This window comes from Elephas maximus, chromosome 20 (genome assembly GCF_024166365.1).
Source record: "Elephas maximus indicus isolate mEleMax1 chromosome 20, mEleMax1 primary haplotype, whole genome shotgun sequence".
In the NCBI taxonomy this organism is placed as follows: Eukaryota; Metazoa; Chordata; class Mammalia; order Proboscidea; family Elephantidae; genus Elephas; species Elephas maximus.
This window is the reverse complement of record NC_064838.1, coordinates 40,594,407-40,613,826: the sequence shown is the minus strand read 5'-3', so window position 1 is coordinate 40,613,826 and position 19,420 is coordinate 40,594,407. Positions and strand designations below refer to the sequence as shown.

The 19,420-nt window shown below is 54.1% G+C and overlaps 1 protein-coding gene across 1 annotated transcript in view; it reads right to left on the bottom strand.

Moving 5' to 3' along the window:
• Positions 1–687: 687 nt before the first annotated feature.
• The window catches only part of NUP210 (nucleoporin 210), a 111,594-nt gene continuing 92,861 nt past the window's right edge, over positions 688–19,420 (bottom strand). The window contains exons 30-40 of the mRNA XM_049861948.1: positions 18,756–18,930; positions 17,128–17,303; positions 15,028–15,248; positions 13,240–13,376; positions 10,596–10,719; positions 9,503–9,649; positions 6,983–7,230; positions 5,975–6,191; positions 3,633–3,728; positions 3,474–3,557; positions 688–2,252 (exon numbers count right to left, since the gene is read on the bottom strand). Of these exons, the coding sequence (XP_049717905.1) occupies positions 2,161–2,252; positions 3,474–3,557; positions 3,633–3,728; positions 5,975–6,191; positions 6,983–7,230; positions 9,503–9,649; positions 10,596–10,719; positions 13,240–13,376; positions 15,028–15,248; positions 17,128–17,303; positions 18,756–18,930 (1,717 nt within the window). The 3' untranslated portion in view covers positions 688–2,160. The remainder of the gene's footprint in view (positions 2,253–3,473; positions 3,558–3,632; positions 3,729–5,974; positions 6,192–6,982; positions 7,231–9,502; positions 9,650–10,595; positions 10,720–13,239; positions 13,377–15,027; positions 15,249–17,127; positions 17,304–18,755; positions 18,931–19,420) is intronic.

Genomic DNA, 19,420 nt, shown 5'->3' with positions numbered 1-19,420 from the left:
CTCTCCTCTTCTGGACACTGCCATCTGGATGCGATGTGATGCCTGGATTCTGGCAGCCACCCTGTGTCCCTGAGGGGGCTTGCCTGAAGGCAACGCTGATATTTACTGACTATATGTAAATTGGGAGTGCTCAGGTATTGGGAGTTCTAGTGGGCAGCCTGAGAGCAGGAGAGTCAGGGATAAAGGGTAGAGGACAAACCCTGAGATGAGGGGCTGGGTAGCAAGCAGCAGGAGGGGATGCAGACGAGTTGTCAGCAGGTGGGGAGAGTAGAGGCATTGGGTGAACCTGAGAGATATACTCAGAGAAGTATGGGGTGGGATCAGAGACAGCAAGCTGAGATGGGGAGGAGCTGGGGGGGACGGAGGCTTTCTTTTTGGGGAAGACTGTGACATGTTTATATGACACAGAAACAAAGAAGCTTGCAGAAGGAAGAGGAGCCCAAGGGAAGACTGACATGGTGCCTGGGGACATGAGGAAAGGCTACTCATCCTTAAGCAGGGGAGGGCAGTCATGGGAAGACATGGAAGCCACCTGACCCTGGCACCAGGCTTGTCTCTCAAGGCAGGAGGGCAGGCTTTGGTGGCAAGTGAGAGAGAAAAGAGGGGTAGTGAGGGGAAGCAGAGCCCCCAGGGCTAGGGGAGCTTCCACGTAGGACACAACAAATCCCAGCAATGACCACACTCCCCTTAAGAAATCATACAGCACTTTATTAAACAACCAGGTAGAAAATGCTCATATTGACATCCAAGTTGTCAGTGTGGGCTCAGGTCATATGCAAGGCACAATGCTTCCTTTTTCTAGTGATACAAAAATAAATCCCACAGCCCAGCCCTAAAGGACCGAGGCCGATTCACACTTTATCTTCAGAGTCAAACTGGACTCTTTGAATGCAGCGTTCCCGCCTGACTGGCTCTGGGCTGAGTCTCCAGGTTCCCCTTCAGCAGCGTCTCCCCGCCAGGGGCAGGGTGGCGCAGAGGCGTGGGAGCCCTGACCAAGGAGCTCGGGGGGCAGGCTCTTAGCCTCGTGGAACCTAGCTGCTCAGTAAGGCCCGTCTGGAGGGCGGCCCTGACACCTGGGTTCAGGCCCTCCTCCCTGGCCACAGGCTACATGGGTGCCCGTGGGAGCTGCCTGGAGGGTTTGGGCCAGAGGGCTGACTTCAGGGGATCACCTCTCACAGGGAGGGCAGGGGCTCAGTCTGCTGAGGTACTTGAGCGCTGTGTGGAAAAAGGGACAAATAATACTGTCTTTGTGCTTAGGCAGAATACAACAGCTCCTTAAATCAAACCAACAGAAAAGAAGACCTGTCTCTGGCTCCATTGTCCTAATGACAAGTGGACGCTCATGCCAAGGGAGAGGCCAGGCAGGGAGAGCCAAAGGTACCCCTCAGCCTCCCGGGGGTAGGTCCACAGGACATTTCACTAGCTTACAAAGCAAAGGAACCAAAGGACTGATCACAGTGGCCCAAGAGAGGAAACAGCTGGCTCTAACTCCTATGTGGATTTCACCCTCAGGCCAAGCCAAGGTGGCTCCCAGTGCTCCGCCTGCCTGAGGCTGGGAAAGACAGGGCCCCAGAGCACAGGACATCACACCTACTCATGCCCCTAGCATCCTAGCGACGGCCAGATGAGAGGGAAAGTAAGTTTTTACAGGGAAAAGCCCCACAGAAATAAAAACATAAGGACAAACTCTTTCCCTGAGAGTACTACAGTCCCATCATCTAGAGACAACTTCTAAACAGAGCTTCTCACTGCTCCAGGCTTGAGGAGGGAGCAGTCTGAGCAGCTCTGGGGGAATGAAGACACTCTAGACAACCAGGCGTACAGTAATGAGCCAAAGACTGCACTTTGCAAAGCTCCAAAGGAAAGAAAACCAAACCTAACTCCTACATATAAGCAGCAGCTAATAAGCACAACCTAAGCCATATTTTTTTAGCTCCATCAAAATAAAGATGGTGGCAGAGAGGGCATTAGGATGGGGGCCTAGGCGCAGGGGGCCTGGGTGTTGAGGGCCCAGGCGTGGGGGGCTTGGGCATGGGAACTGGGGCACAAGAGGCCCAGGCGCAAGTGGGCCTGAGTGCGAGGGGCTGGCTCAGGGTGGACACAGCAGGGACTGCCTGCTATCACATTTGTGGCCTCCTGTTACCCGGCTCCATTAGCTGCCTAATGGGAGGCGTACGCCGGGCTCCACAGCCCTGAGGCTTTGCGACCAGGAGGCAGTGCATTGAAAGACGCTGGTGATGAGGCAGCAAAATCTAGAGCAGAAAGAGAGATAAAGTGAGCCACAGAGCAGGAGTGAGGCCACCTCATCCCTCCAATGTCCATTGGTGCCTGTGTCACTCAGGGCTGCAGAGCGCTGCTAACACCTAGGACTCATTCCCCAGGGCAATGGTGGGCATGGAGGGGACCACAGGGCCTCACTGATCTGGCCCTGACGTGTGCAGGGCAGCTATGAACTGAACCGAGCAGCGCACACAGTGGGCAGTGAGAACAGGAGCAGAATGCAGACCCTCGAGGCAGTGTCTGTCTAGGGGGTAGGCAAGGAAGAAGGGCTGTCTGCTCTCGGAGGAGCGCTGCCTTGCTGGCAGAGGCGGCGGGGGAGTTCACTTGGAGGGAACAGCATCTCGGGCAGAGAAGACAGCATGCACAAAGCCCTGGCTGTGTGGAAGGGCCTGGAGTGTGTGGGAGGCGATACCAGGGCTCCACCGTTCCCTGACACAGACGGGAGTGTTGCTGGATAAACTATCGGAGCAGCAAGGGAAATGGCTGCTCAACATTCCGCAGCTCTCGCTAAGTGTGGCTTCACAGGCCTGAGAGGCAGCCTGGTAGAAGGCCGTGACTCTAGGCATCCAGGATGCGTGTGGGAATCTTGTTACCAGGAAAACGCATCTTCACACAAAAACTTCACAGGTTCTGTGAAGCCTGGCCCTGGCCCTGTAGGATCGGTAGAAACCAGCTCAATAATTCCTGTGTTGGAGAGAGAGCCCACTGATGGGAACCAGGAGACAGTTGCACAGTCTGGGCACTGCGGTTTCAGGGACCACCACTCCCAGAGACAGGCGCCCCCTGGAGTTGTATAAGGTCGTCAAACCTCTGTGGCCACCAGAGGACGATCGAATGGTAGAGAGGAATAGACTGTGCTGGCCTTCTCCACTTGGGGACTCCCGCATCAGGACTGCCCAGAACCACCACCCTGAGTCAGCTCATCCACCCAGGGCACGCAGATCGTGTCCTCAGTAGCCCCAGCATGTGGCCATCAGGCCTGCTTGCACACTTGCGAAGAGCTCCCTCCAGCCCTCTGGCTTGCATAGCTCGGCACTGCCTAGGGAGAAGCTCCTTCTCACCAGGACTGCAAGCTGGGGCCCCTACCATTCTCTGTTGCGAGTGCCCAGACCTGTCCCTGAGCCCCAGATCCCAGCTGCTCCTTTTGCCCAGGGACGGGCCTGCTAAGACTCAGGGTTCAAGCAGCTACTCACAGTTGGGGCTGTGTCGTGGGCTGGCTCTGGGTGTGAAGGCTGGCACAGTGGCAAGCTCTCGGGAGGTGTAGGCTGTACGGCAGGCTGCAAAGCCACAGGTTGGTTAGAGCAGGGGTGGAGGAGTGCCTACCAGGAGACATGCAGTGCTACCTGCCTCACCTATGATCATGACGGCGGTCCCGGCCAGCAGGGCAAACAGCGTGAAGAACATGACTTGGTAGGAGTCCAGGAAACGCTGGAAGAGGGTGGCCCCATCTGTGGTTCAACAGAAAGGAGGGTTACCCAAACCCCTTGGTCACAGCCCTGCCCATGCCACCCTGGAGATGGGGCTCTGGGCCTGTCGTGACAGGTGGACTCTGAGCTCAGAACAGTGAGGTGGCCTATTCAAGGCCCAGCCAGCGTCCAGTCCTGAGGGCTGCCACCCAGTGCTCTGTCCCTTTTTACCTCAGGTCACCGGGGCCAGACCCTGTTCTGCCTGAGACCCTGTTTCCTTTGAGGAAACATTCTCCTTTTGCAGCAGCTTGATTTTCCACAGGCAGGTTGGGTTTCTGCATCCATGAAAGTGTACACTCTGCCCATCTGGGAGAGTTGGGGTAAGGGTGCCTGGGCGTCAGCCACACTGCCCAGAAGGCAAGGCCTTGGTGAAAAGGCCAAGTCATGACTGAGAGCTATGAAGTCAGAGGCCAGGGAACACAGGCGCTGGCTGGGAGCTGGCCAGGTGGGATGGGGACGCCTCTCTCTAAATCCAGACGATGTAGAGTGCAGCTCGGTGTCTGTTGTGGGTTGAACTTTGTCCCCCAAAAGATAGGCTGAAGTCCTAATCCCTGTACCTGTGAATGGGACCTCGTTTGGAAGTAGGGTTTTTCTTTTGTTTTCAGTTACATCAAATGAGTCCTAATCCTAATCCCTTCTGAGGGGTGTCTTATAAAACGAGGGAGCAGACACGAGACAGAGTCACATACAGGGGAAGACAGCATGTGAGGATGGGTCTACAAGCCAAGGAACGCCATGGTGTTTTCAACAACAGACCTAAGAGAGACAAGGAGGAGTCTTCCCCTAGAGCCAGCAGAGGGCAGGAGGGCATACCCTGCTGGTGCACTGAATTTGGACTTCCAGCCTCCAGAACTGTGAGACAGTAAATCCCTGCTCTTTAAAGCCACCACTGTGGGATATTTTGCTATGGTGGCTCTAGGAGACTAAGAAGGCACCTTCTGCCCCAAAGCTGCTCCCCCTCCAGGGTCCCCACGTGGGGATGGACCACAGCCCGCTTCATCCTGGATTTCCTTCCTCATCACCTCTGAGCCTCACACCCTATCAGTGACTGAGTCCTGCTGACTTTGCCTCCTCCAGACCCCCCTGAACCTGCCCCTCCCTCCACTCCACTGGGGCTATACTAAGTTAGGACACAGCCTTCCTCGGCAGGAAGGTCGTGACCTCCTCAAGCACTCCTAACACCGGGCCCCCTTCCGGTCCACTCCCACTGGGCAGGCAGACCTGGCCGGTCACTGCCCTGGCCAAGGGACATGCTGAGCCCCGCCTGCATTCACGGCTCCTCGGGACACAGCCCTGCACATCAACCACAGGGCCTCTCCTCCTGCGTGCTCTTCCCCCTACTACTAATCCTTCAAGACCTGCTGAAGGAGCCCCTTGGCCTGCCTCTCCAGTGCGTGAGGTTAAATTAACCTCCTGCCTCTGTGCCCCTCTCTCCTTCACCACAACTTTAGAACCCTTCCTGTCTTACTGTATTTGTAATTCTGTGTCTTCTCACTCATCTGCCTGGCCCAGGGCCTGGCACACAGTAGGTGCTAGCAAAGGACTGCTGAAGAAGTGGATTCACGCATTCCACACTTAACACATATTACTGAGCGCTTGCTCTAGTTAGGTAGGCCATACTCTAAGCTCTGCCCTCACACACTTAACTTCCAGCCGAGAAAGATCAGCAAAGACCGAATAATTAACAAAACTGTACAGGCTGATAGATGGCAACAGTGCTATGTGGTGGTGGGGGGGGGGGCGGGGTGGTAATGGTGAGAGGGTTTGGGAGATTGTAATTTTAAATATTACCTGAAGAGGTAACATTTGAAGGAAAGTCTGAGGAGGTGAGGGAGTTAGCTGAGGGGCTGTGTGGGGAAGAGTGTTCAGGCAGAGGGAACAGAATGTCAAGGTCATGGGTTGGCACTGTGTGTGTTCCCGACACAGGAAAGCCAGTGTGGCCAGAGCAGAGTGTGCAAGCGGGATGAGGTCACACATGGGTCAGGAAGGCCGACGGCAGGGCCTATGGACCATGAAGGACTTGGGTTTTTCTCCTGAGAGTGGTGGGAACCCCACAGGATGCTGAGCCTGGGAGGATGTGATCCCGTCACGTGTTAGCAGGCTCCCCCTGGCTGCCATGTTGAGAATAGACTGGGGGGAGAAGGAGACAGCGAGCGACAGTTCTTCCTTTGAGGACACCCTGCCTTTCTGACCTCCCCACTCTCACCCCTCAGCCATTTGTGACTTACGAGGACCAGGCCCACGGTGATCCATCACGAAGGCCACGGTGACTGGAAGGGCGAGGACTTGGTTGGTCATGGGGCTGGAAAAGGTCAGGGCAGTTGACAAGGGCCCCTGACTGCCGGCCGCAGGGTCGGAGACACTGACTGTGTAGGTAACAAAGCTGGGCAGTCCGAAAGACTTCTCCTTCACGAAGGCCAGCACGGCGGGGGAGCCAGATTTCACCTGGGAGGATGGTCAGTGCTAGGGGGTGGCCAGCCGGCCCTGAGTGCAGCCACAGACCCCCGGGGATGCAATCTGTTCAGCCAAGTCTGGAGACACCCCCCACTCCACCAGCTATGCTGAGCTTCCCTCCCAGGGCCCAGTGGGTCGGGGGCCACACCCAGGCCCCACTTCCTAGGAGTGCAATGACATTTCTTGGATGTGTCTAATTGACAGCATACCGTTTACAAAGGCAGAAAGCACTGTGTACACCCAGGGTGATTTTAAGGAAAGAACAAATCAATATCATTGAATTCTAATAAAGTGCTTTTAAAAAAATGCTAAACCAACACAAAATAGCACTAAACACCACATAGCCAGGAGCAGGCTGCAGCTCAGCTAACGGGCTATCACAGCAGCCCCACACCCGGGCCTGGCAGATCCTCCACCGTCCACAATGAATGTTCATCACTGTCTCTTATGGAGAATATTTAGCTTAGTTTGCTGCAACAACACAAGCCTAGGAGTGCACAGAGAAGCCGACAAATTCCTTTGCCAGATCCCATCAGATCCTCTCCCCCGTACCAGACTGCAGGACCTCGAGATCACTCTCCAACCCAAACTAGCAGGTGGGGACAGTGTGGCCGGAGAGAGGGGCTTGCTCTGGTGGCACAGTGAGCTTAGGATTAGAACTTTCTTCACTGCTCCGTCTCCTACATGCTGGTGTGATGAGATGGTCCAGGGCTTCCACATCCCCCACAGTCCTTCTGGAGGCCTCAAGCCCCGCCTGACCTGAGACACATGGGCCCACGCACCTCCAGGTTCTCCAGGATCTCTGTGGCACCAAAGACCTTGACCTCGGAGTTGGTATAGTGGTTGCTCAACAGGATTTCTGCCTGGTCAGCGTAGAGCCCTGGGCTGAAGGGTACCTCAGCCCCCACCTGCTCTCCAGAGAAGCCGTCAGGCAGGGACGCCGTGACCACCAGAGTTGTCTTCTTCATGCTGAGGTGCTTCCGCTGCTTGTCCGTCAGCCTGCGCATCAGGATGGCGCAGAAGTATCGGCCTGCAGAGACAAGGGTGTCCATTGCGCCTTGCCCCTCTCCTCCCCTGCTCCTCTAACTGGGGAACTCCTACTCACCCACCCCCAGCCCCAGTGTGGCATTGCTGCCTTCAAGAGGCTTCCTATGAATCCCTCTCCAGCTTGGACACCTTCTTTGTGGCCACTGCCACCCCCTTCACTGTCTCAGAATCATCTGTTCATTGAATCTCCTGGGGCAGGAACCACCTCTGTCAGCTCTGCATCTCAGGGCTCAGCCAGCCTGGCCCAGAGCAGGGGTGAGTTAACTGTTGACCAGACACCACACCCCAATGCAGGGCCTGACTCCCAGGAAGGCTAAAGCACCAGGTGTGGCAGGGTATTCTGTGAAGACCTGGGTCTGCTGACTTCCCTAGGCCTGATGCGGAGTAGACAAACGTGAGTGGAATGAGCACTGCTGAGCACTGCCTGGCTTAGGGTCCCTTCTCTGCTCAGACCAGCCAAGTGACCCCAGGTGAGTCAGCTTCCTGGGCAGCTGGCTCTCAGTCTCTCATGGTAAAGCGGGGTTACGGATTGAACTATATCCCCTCAAAAAGATATGTTGTAGTCCTACCCCTTGTACTAGCGAATGTGACCTCCTTTGGGGAAATAGTGTCTTTCTTTGCGGATGTTATCAGTCACGTTAAATGAGGTCACACCAGAGTAGGGTGGGTCCTAACCCTAATTCCTTCTGAGTGGTGTCTTATAATACAGATGGACACACATGAAAAAAAGTCATACACAGGGGATGACGATGTGTGAGGATCAGTCCACAAGCCAAGAACGCCAAGCGTGCCCAGAGCTACAGAAACTAAAGGAGAAAAGGAGGACCTTCCCCTTGAGGTGACCGAGACCGCATGGCTCTGCTGACTCCCTGGACTGGGACTCTTAGCCTCCAGAACTGTGAGACAATAAATGCCTGTTTCTTAAAGCCACCCTCCTCGTGTTTTGCTATGGTCGCCTGAGGGAACAGACAGGTGGGGCTGACGTCACATCCCTCAAGGCCATTATTGGCATTAAAGCCGGTGATGGGACACCCGACTGAGCATCCACTCTGTATTGGCCACTGGGTGGGGAGGTCAACGTCCCCAGACCCTGAGCCCAGGCCCAGCACACAGTGTGTCTGCAGGAGACAGCTCCTGATCTCAGGCAGCAGCAGGTATTGAAGACTCTTTGGTGCTGCTGGAGGGACAGAAACGTGCAGCGATCCAGGCAGGGGTGGGGTGGGGGCGCTCCAGCCGAGGCTTCATCTGCAGACTGGGCTTATGACAGGCAACCTCTGGTGGCCACGTCTCCCAGCTAACACGGGGCGGAAGGGTCTTAGAGCAGGGTCTCTGGGAGAACTGAAAAGCTGCCCCAGGACGAGATTCTCGTAATGAGGCTGGCAGCTACCCTCAAGGACTCACTCTGTGCCGGGCACAGTGCCAACCGCCTTGTAGCAATTATCCTGATGAATCCTCGCAGCACCCTACGAGAAGCACCCCGCTTCTTGGTGTAATGCTCAGGGTCACTCAGCTGGTAAGTGGAGGGGCCAGGCAGTCACCTCAACCCACTCTGGTGACCATAAGCTCCACCACTCTTGTGCTCCAGCCTGTGGGCACAGCCTGGGCTATTTGGTAAGGACACGACCACCCATGCTTTCACTTGCTCCTCTCCAGAGCCCTGACCCGAATGCAGAGCAAGGCACCCTCATCCCATTTCGCAGACAGGGGAGCTGAGAGGGATGCAGCTCCAACACCCACAGGCTCCTCACTAGGAAGCAGCAGGAGAGAACGTGAACCCAGGCTTCCCTACTTGCTCCCGGGGATAGATGGCTGCTGGTCCTTAGGTGGCACAAACAGTTAAGCGCTTGACTATTAGTCCAAAGGCTGGTGGTTCAAACCCACCCAGAGACACCTCAGAAGATAAGCCTGGCAATCTGCTTCCTAAAGGTCACAGTCTTGAAAAAACTCTATGGAGCAGTTCTACTCTGCACACATGGGGTTACCACAAGTTGGAATCGACTCAGTGGCAGCTAACAACAACATAGTTGGCCACTGAGAATTGCCACAGCCTGGCACAGGACTCCTAGCCCCTCCTGTCAGCTGCAAGGGGCCAGGAGGAAAGGGTTGCCAATGTCACTCTGCAGGCTGGGGTCCCAACAGGCCCTGCTCATCCAGACAGACGGCCACTGGGAGCCAAACGCATGAAGACTTGCGACTTCCAAAGAGGCAAAGTCTCTGTGCAGGCTGTTTTCACTTCCAACGCCTTGCAAACTTACCCTGAGCCGCGTCAAACCTGGGTTCTGCAGTGAAGATGTCCCGTGCTGGGAAGTCAAAGACATCTTGCTTGAACTGGAGCTGGCAGCTGATGAGGGACTCAGGGTGCAAGTCCTTGATGACATCCATCTGGGCAGGAGAGCAGTCGCCTGGAGATGGGCAGAGGGTGAGAGGAGTGGGACCACCTCGAGCTTCCACACCTGCCTCTGAGTCCACACCAGGGGACCAAGTAGGACATACAGAGGCTGACTGATGATGCACGCCACCTGAGCCTGCCATCCTTCTACACAGGGACCAGAGTTTACAAAAGGCTGGGTGAACTGTACAGGGGAGTGGGTCACTGTGAATCACGGACCACTTCAGCTTATTTTCGCATGTGTTTTCTAGAGCTTGTATTCAGCAGACAGGCTGGACCGCTAACACATGGCCCGGTGCCTGTAAGCAAGGGAACATGGGCAATTTATTCCTTGACATGAGGGGGGCAACAGTTCTCCAGGAATACACCGAGTATCATTTAGCAACATTGTGCACTTGTACCAAGGTAGGAAAAAAAGGTTTCCAGGCTGTACTAAGGCTGCCTCATTAATCAGAATGAGAACAGCAGTAATTAATTTTAGCAGTTAAGTGTTTTTCTTTTTTTTTTAAGTCAGTCCATATTGATTTATTTATTTCTGGCTGCTGTTACCCAGAGTTGTCATGGGCAGGGGACTGGGTTGTATGTTCCATGCGTTACTTGGGAAAGGTCATTATAAAAATCAAAATCAGCCACAGGCCCTGCTAAGTCCTTAGTTTCTCGGATTAATGGTGTCAAAACTGTGGCTCTCTTTGCTCTGGCGCCCGAGGGCTGAAATAGCACGTCTGGCTCAGAAGCTGCGGTTTCTGCGTGCTAGGCTCTCTCATGAAGACTCTTCCACTGCTTCTGCTGTCAGGAGTCTATTTCCACAATGCTGCCGGGGGAGGGGAGCTGGGGCGGAATGCTTGTTCTGGAGCTGGGTTGAGTTTGAGGAAGAAAAGTGGACTAAGGCCATCAGAAGGGCATAAGAAACCATTCCCTGCTCCCTCCCCAGGCACCTGAGCCCCTCCCCAGTTCCACACCTATCAGGTTAGAGCTTCTGTCTCCCAAGGCGATGGTCACTCTGGAGGCTGCGACCTCCTGGAAGCCAGTCTGGACAGCGCGGACATGACGGGCCACGATCTTCGGAGGGACACCAATCGTGATCTGGGAAGGGAGCCAAGGCAACGTGTTACTGTGTGTACCAGGCTGGGCATTTTCATGACCACATTCTACAGCCGTGATGACCCATTTCACAGGTGACAAAACTGGGGCTTGCAGCTCCAATGACTTGCTGGAAGGTGGCAGAGCTGGGATCAGAAGCCTGGCTGGTCAGACCTCACAGTCCAGTACTCTGCCACCAGCAGACCAGGAGCTGAGCAGCAGCCTGGGGTCATCCATCAGCCTGGTTGGGGCGGCAGGGCCGCTGCAGGTGGGTCTGGCTCCTGTAACAACCGTGCTTTCGCTGCTGTTCATGAATTGGACTCACTAATCTTTTGACAAAAAGAGAAGGACCATTTTACTTTGCCATTTATTCAAACTAAATCAACCTGGCCAAAATGCAAACGCACAGACCCTGGGTAGGGGAAGCCCTCCTGAATTCCACCTGCCTGGGTGCTTCCCCTGCTCTCCTTGGCCCATCCTGCAACCAGCCCACCAAACACCGCCGTGCACGCCTCCCTACGGCTCCCTGTGCATGCCTCCTCTGCAGAACCCAGCCTGCCTGCCCGTCCCCCAGGCCCAGCTCCAGTGCCTCTACCTCCAGCTGGAAGGCAGTCCACTCCTCTGAGCAGGTGCTGGGCGCTTCCTGCCTCCCACACAGGTCTCACATGTCTGGGTCTGATTTTCCTCACTCCTAGGGAGCAGGGACAGGGCCTTACTCCTCCCCAGAGCCCCCGCAGCTCCTAGGGCACTGCCCGACACAGAGCTGGCCAGTGCCCTGAGACAGGATGTTCCCGTGTGGAGGCCACGATCTGCCCCCAGACTCCCCAGCAGCCTCCTCCTCCTCCTCTCCATGGTCACCGCCATCTCTGAAGGGCAGATGGAAGCCTGCCTGTTGCTAGCTACCCTGCATGGATACTTCTTGTCCCCTCTCTTCTCTTTCCCCAACTCCTCTCCCTCCTCCACACTTTGGAGACAGGTCCCCAGGCCTTGGCCTCACCTCCTCCTGCTCTGTATTTGCCTTATGTGGTATCCCCACCCAACAGCCATCCTCCACGGGGGTCCAGGTACACAGTCCAGTGGTGCCCTGACCAGCTGTGCCCAAAGGACTACCATCACCTATGCTCGCCACCCTAGGTACACTCATCTCCCCCCACCAGCCCCACCTCTGTGTCCCCTCTCAGCACAAAGAACCACCATCAACCCCATCCTCCAACCCAGATGTCAGGGGTCACTCCAAACCCTCCTTCTCCCTCAACCCCCACTTCCCAAATGGCCACTGAGCTATGAGGACCCTCCCTCCCGGGCCCTTGCCTCAACCCCACCCCACAGTCCTTGCTGAGGGCCCATCCTCAGTCTACTGACTGTCACCCTGCAGGTACACCCAGGGACTGTGCTCTCATCCCACACCAGGCACAGGAGAACTTTCCCAAACCCTCTGCTTACAAACTTCCCTAAGGTTTCCCCATTGCTCTCGCATGAGCTCTGGCCTCTTGACCTTGGAAACCCAGCAGCAGCAGCAGCAGCAGCAGCGAACACCTCCTTAGAGGACCTGCTCTGTGCTGATGCCTATTTTGAGTGCTTTACCTGTATGAACTCACTCATCACCCCCAACAATAGCATATCTGTTTAACAGGCAAGAAAACTGAGGTACAGAGAGGTTAAGTAACCTGTCCGAGGTCACACAGCTTCTCCGTGGCTAAGCTCAGATTGAACTCAGAGAGCCCAGCTCCAGAACCCACACTCCTAACCACTGCACCAACTACTTGGAATCAAAGCTGTTCACGATCTGATCACAAAGCTCCCACACGCCCTTTGCTCCTGCGACACCGATTCTGCTCTTGAACCTGGTCACTCTGTTCAGGCTGTTTCCTCTGCCGTGACCCCCTCCCAGGCCTCTTCCCTGACCACCCTCAGCAGCTGCTGTGGGGCTGAGAGCCCTTCGAAGTGGCACGGCTTATTAGTCACAAGATACCTCTATCTGCAAGCGACACACTGCGGAGTCGCCCACTAAATATGTAAACTACTAGGTTAAACTGCTGGGTTGGATAAAGCACATGCTTGCTCTAAAAATGAGATACATTTGGAACTTGACCAGACTTTCCTTATTGATTCATTCCCAGTTGGAGAGAAACAGAAGAGAGAATGGTTTTGTCCACCTCCAGAAAGACTCCAAAGGTGACCTGCTGGAGGAGGTTTACCCTTCTGGTCACATCACATCTCGGCACTGGCCCGCCCACTCACAGCTCCTGGGGAAACACCCACACCAGAGGTTCTCATCTACAGGTGCCATACACGGGTGAACAGGAACTGGACTGGACCCTACGAGACCACCTCGTCATCGCGCCGTGTGAAAATGGGGGGACAAGGCCTCTAAGGAAAGGAGGCTGACCCCAGGCAGAGTCAGAGGGTGGCAGACTCCCAATCCCAGCATGGCCCTGGAAGGTGCTAGGTGATGCTTGTCTTAAACAAAAGGGACTCATTCGTTTTCAAAGCTGAGGTTTCCCTCTGAGAGAGCCAGCCCACCTCCTTGTAGGTCCTCAGGTGCCCGGCCACCTCGTAGTAAATGGTCACAGATCCCACATCCTGGGCCATGGCCACACCTGTCTTGGGGTCGATGAGGAGAATGCTGTTGGCTGAGGAGCTCCAGGTCCCTGAGAGGCCTGGCAGAGAAGATTCTGACGTCACTCATTCCCACATCTGACATTCCAGCCCAACCCCACCTTGCCTGGATGACTGGGCCAGCCTCCTCATGGCCCCCCTCGACACCCTACAGGGAACCCCCTCATTGCTCCAACCTAGGACCCTGGCCCTCTGCCCTTACAGTGGGCTGCAGCCTTGCTCCTGCCACATGGCGCCACTGGCAGCTTCCACTGCCCAGTGCTCTGCACAGCTGTGGCTCCTACTTAGAATGACCCCCGGCCCCTCCTCCCACCCCCAGCACTGCCTTGCTGGCCTCTCTCAACCATCTCTGCATGACGTTTACCTGGCCCCCCTCGAGGATCTGGTTGCTCACCCTCCAGCCTTCCCCCAGGCCCACCTTCCCACTTGATGGCTAATCCCTTTCAGCAAACAGAAAGTAGGCATCAGCTCACAGTTGTCACCAGAAAACAGTTCTTAGTTAAAAGTGAATCACACTGTGCAATAAATCCAATTTAAAAACTCAACAACCACATTCTATTTATGGAAAATTATATTTGTTTTTCTTTAAAGGAAATATTTAATTTACTTTAAAATGAATTTAATTAAATAAAGACAGCCAATTAGAAAAAAAATGAAGTAAATAATTGTATGTGCAGTATGTGGATGTAGAAAAACCACATGGGTGGTATAAAAATGACTGAAATTTGGAAACTACTGAACTGGTCCCATATTCTTTACCTAAGTCTCCTAGGGGTGTGTAGTACAGTATGGTAGCCGCTAGGTGCCGAATTGGAAACCCTGGTGGTGTAGTGGTTAAGAGCTACAGCTGCTAACCAAAAGGTCGGCAGTTCGAATCTACCAGGTGCTCCTCGGGAACTCTATGGGGCAGTTCTACTCTGTCCTATAGGGTCGCTAGGAGTCGGAATCGACTCAGCGGCAACGGGTTTGGTTCGGGGTTGGAGTTACCCAAATAAAATTAAATAAAAAAAAAATTCAGTTCCTCATCTGCATTAGCCATAGTCAAGTGATCAACAGTTAGTGGACACCTTACTACAATGTAGCTACAGGACACTCCCACGACACCAGAAAATTATATTGGACACTGGAGTCCCTGGGTGGGGCTAACAGTTATGTGCTCAGCTGCTAGCTGAAAGATTGGAGGTTAAAATCTACCCAGAGGCACCTCGAAAGAAAGCCCTGGCAATCTACTTTGGAAAAATCAGTCACTACAAACCATATGGAGCACAGCTCTACTCTGACACACATGGGTGCACCATGAGTTTGAATCAGCTCGACAGCAACTGGATTTTTACTCCAGAGCAGGGATCAGCAAATGGTTTCTACAAAAGGCCAGACAGTAAATATCTTGGGCTTTGGGGTCCTGTGGTCTCTGCTGCTACTTCTCAACTCTGCTGTTGTAGTGGGGAAACAGCCACTGACAATACATAAATGGATGGGCATGGCTGTGTGCCAATAAAACTTTATTTGTAAAACCAGGTGTAGGCCAAATCTGGCCTGTGAATGATAGATTCTGGACCCATGTTCTAGAGCATCATCCAGGTTCTGGTTGCTGCGATAAGGCACTGACCACCCCTGCCCCCCAGGGAGCCCACTCCTGCCTGCGGAAGTGCTAAGGATGAAAAAGGCGTCCCTCGCCAGTATCTGTCTTACCTTCTGAGCTGATGAGTGCAGCACCCAGGCAGAGGATATCCCCCACCCACACAGCTCCAGGCAGCTCCGGGGAGATGGCCTGCAGTACAGGCAACGGGACAAAGTCGGCAAGGCCTGCGTGCTCCGTGTCCCGCACGCTGAGCAGTGTCAGGCCGACACTGATGGTGCGGACGACACAGGTGTTGTTGGTGGTGCCCTTCCCGACCTGCACAAAGTCGTCTCTAGGCAGAATGAAGACAAGGAGCTCAGTCTCAGGGAAGAAGCCCCAGATCCAGCGGAAAAAACACCGTCCAGGTCCTCTGAGGAGTGAAGCTGTTAGCTAAGTTCCTAGATGTCACTCCGACTCACCTTTACCAAACAGCTGCTCCTGATAAGGGGTGACCACCCATCATCATCAGGACAGAACCCACAGTCCTTACCTGGGAACTGCTGGCATTCTCATCGCCATACTCCAGAAGAGAAAGCCAAGGCCAGTGAGGAAAGTGATCTACAAAGTGCTTTTTACTCTCTTTCCCACCAGGGGGTTACTACATGCCAGGAAGGCAATACAGTGCAGTGGTTAGAGGACAGGCTGCCCTCCACTGTACGATTCGACAAAGTCATACAGACCCTCTGCCATTTCTTTATCTGTGTTGCTGTTGGTAGGCGCCCTCGAGTCAGCCCCCGACTCGTGGAGACCCATGTACAACAGAACAAAACACTACCCAGTCCTGCACCATCCCTTTATGACTGGTTGCAGATCGGACCATTGTGACCCACAGGGTTTTCACTGGCTGACTTTCGGAGGTAGCTCACCAGGCCTTTCTTCCTACTCTGTCTTAATCTGGAAGCTCCACTGAAACCTATTCAGCACCATAGCAACATGCAAGCCTCCAGTGGCACATGGGTGGTGACTGTGCCTGAGGTGTACTGGCCAGGAATCGAACCTGGGTCTCCTTCATCTACAAAACAGGGTAATAATGGTACCTGTGTCCCAGGTTTGCTGTGAGTATTAAATGAGGTTAGTAGCTATAATACAGTACATGGCACCGAGTAAGTGCTCAGTCAACATTAGCTGAAGTTCTTGTGGTGGAAGGCCTGGCTGGATGGGGAGGTGGTGGGCTGGGGGTTGGGGTCCCTGATTCGCCAATCTCCCTGATCGTGTCTTCAGGCTCCAGAGCCCTGGCGTGGTCTTCTATGGAACAGGTGCTCCTACCGCAAAAGGGCCACAGCGACTTGTGTGTGCAGCTGAGGGGCTGGGAGAGCCTGGCCCCATTTCCCCCAGGACTGCCTATATCCCAGATGGACAGACAGGCAACAGCGTGTGCAGTAGTCTCCCAGTTTACCAAAAGCCCTCATGGCCATTATCTCAGTTGATGGCCCTGGGGACAAGGCCACATTTCCCACACGACAGGTACGGAAACAGGGTGGAGAGGTGACCTGCCTTGCTCAAGCTCACAGGTCCACGAAGGGGCCCTGAGCCAGGTCTGGCTCTGACCTTGGATGTGTTCAGCGATAGAGGGAACACATCTGTTGCAGGGCCTGTGGGAAGCCCAAGTTGGACCTGGTCACTGGTACCTGGACACAGTGTTTCCTGGGGCCCCTTCCCTCAAACCTCACTTCTTCCTGGGACTGATACTGGTCAGTCTTCCTTTAGAGCAGAGGTTCTCAGCCTTTAGTACATGTCAGAATCACCTGGAAGCCTTGTGAAAACAGACTGCAGGGCCCTGAGAATAAGCATTTCAAACAGTTCGGAGGGCCCAGGCTGAAGCCAACACTCTTTCCTTCACTCTCGAGACCACCCTTCTCTCCTCACATTAGGACTGCAGCCGCACCTGTATTTCAAAGAGTCTGTCAAAAAGAACTGCACTTGGAGTCAGGTGGAACCTAGAGTTCAAGCCCACTTCTCGGCTGTGTGGCCTTGGGCAAGTGACCTTACCTCTCTGAACCTCTACAAATGGACTACAGCAAGGAGTCCATGAGCTGTCACGTGGAAAGGCTTGGCACACGGCAGGCCCCAGTTCATGCTGGATTCCTCCCTTGCTCACTTGAAGATGTGTGCCTTCACACATACGTGACCCTTTGGCTTTGCTGCAGAAATCAGCATCACCCACACCCTACCTGTTAGTTGCAAAGTTGAGGACCGAATTGTGGGCGTGGAAGACGTCTCCAGAGTTATCGTGGAAGTGGACAGTGAAGGTCACAGTCATTCCCAAAGGCAGGGCTGCCAGAGCCTCCTTGCTGTGGGTGTGCAGGACAGGGCTCATGGACATCCTCAGGTAAGAAACAGGGGCCACCTACAGGGAGAGGAGCACCACAATGCTGCCTCTGCACTGGGAACCGGCCTCCCCAGAAACCACCTCCCACAGCACGGGGCTGCAGCTGCATTTGCTCGCTCCCAGAGTGGCCCTACCTAGCAACAAGGCTCACCCTCCCAGGACAGTGGGGATAGCCCGCAACGAGAAAACCCAACACGAGTGAGTCACAGTTCAGGCTGAAACGTTAGAAGACTGTTCATTACTTGCATCGCCAAGAATCAACCCCCTGTGCTTCAAAGGCTCAGTCTCTTAGGGAACCTGCAGTTTAGGCTTATAAAGCAGAGACCGTGCCCTCAGATGCAGACACAGCGCTCCCTGTGGGCCACCCCACGCCTGCTGGTGCCCCAAGCAAGGGTACACCTGGGCGGGGCAACGGGGAAGGGCGGGAAGGGGTGCTTGCCACATCCCACAAACCTGAGCTCCATAAACGGCAAACTTGATTCTGACTCCATTAAAGCCTGTCCTTGGCCAACTGCTAGTCCCCCAAAGTATGCACGTCTATGACAAAGTTCCATGGCACCGTGTCTGGTACACAGCTGGTGCTCAATAAATGTTGAGAAAGGATGAGCAGTCAGCCACTTTCACTTAAGAACTAGAGTGGGGAGCTCCCTGCCAGGCACCTACTGGGAATAAGATTTTCCTTTAAGGAATTTGGCCTGGAAGCCAGGCAGAGTCTAAAAATTAGTGATAGTGTATTTTCTCTGTCATCTAAGATTCAGAAAGAGGCTATGATAAAATATGAAAAGAAAACGCTGCTCCAGGATAAACCCCAGGATTCAGCCCAGTGATGCCCAGCTCACTCTCCAGGAGAAAGCCTCCATAACTAAGGAGCACAGGAGGGCGGAGGGGCCGCAAGGGGTGCTGTGCTGCAATGGGAAAGACACAACTTGGGTTCGAATCCACAAGTTCCTTCTACTCCGAGTCTCCGTCTTCTTGTCTGTAAAATGGGGAAATACCACCTAGTTCCCAATGTTGTAATGAGGATTACATGGGATCCTGTATGTGAGGGACCAGGCATGTCCACTAAATGCTCTTGAGAACTATCAAGTTCCAGGCATGAGGAGGCAAGTAGTAGGGCCCATCAGCCAGCAGTGATAGTGTTAGTGGGCAGCCCTGGTGGACAGAGCTCTGGTCTGCAAGTCTGAGCTCTGCAACCTTGGGCCAATCATGGATCCCACTGGGCCTCAGTTTCCCCATCTATGAAATAAAAAAGTTGGAATAAATAATCTCCAGGGAGCTTCAGCACTGACAGTCAGAAGACACTGTAACATTTTATCTAGGACCTCTGGCCCTGAACTGGTCTGAAATAAATTCCTGCATACAATTTCTTAGCTGGCTGGTGAATATATTCATTTTTACACTTGCAAGGGGATAAATATTACCTCAGTACTATGGCTTATTACTCCAAGGAGGAAGACAATACTATCCCACCTTTACGGCAACAATGATGGTTTGGTTGGCCCCAAAAGGCTCTTGAGCAATCACTTCAACTGTGGATGTCCCAATCATGGATCCTGACACCAAGAAGCCTTTCTCGTCAATGTGCACAACAGGAACCTTCTCGGGCCCATCCAGAACGTGGTAGCTTAGAGACGCTGCACCATCCCTTGGGAACACAAAGCAGACCCGTTTTTACAGAAGGCAGGAGTGGGTCCAGGGAGGGGCCGAGACCCACCGCACACGGTCTGATGCCTGTGGTTCACCCTCTGGCTTCCGACTTGCTCCTGGGAGAAGAAAGCCCTCTTGGCCCACTGTGTACCAGGACCATGCGCTGCCAGTCTGCCTGCAGCCTCATCAGTCGCCAAGGAAAACCTAATTTGGAAAATCAATGGTTCAAGCAGAACATCGCTTCTCACTCTCCAAGAGCAGTGCCTACCACGGGCTGGTTGGTAAGGGAGGGAAGGGCCAGGAAGGCTGAGTTTTTCTTATCAGCTACATGGGATATTCATCATAAAAGATGGCTTCTGTGGTAAACTGTGTTTGATTTACTGAGATAAAGCAGCCTGATGTACTGGAAAGACGGTGAGACTTTGACAGAACCTGATGCCGGCCCCAGATGTCCCTTCCAACAGCTATGTCCTTTTAGGCCCAGTGCT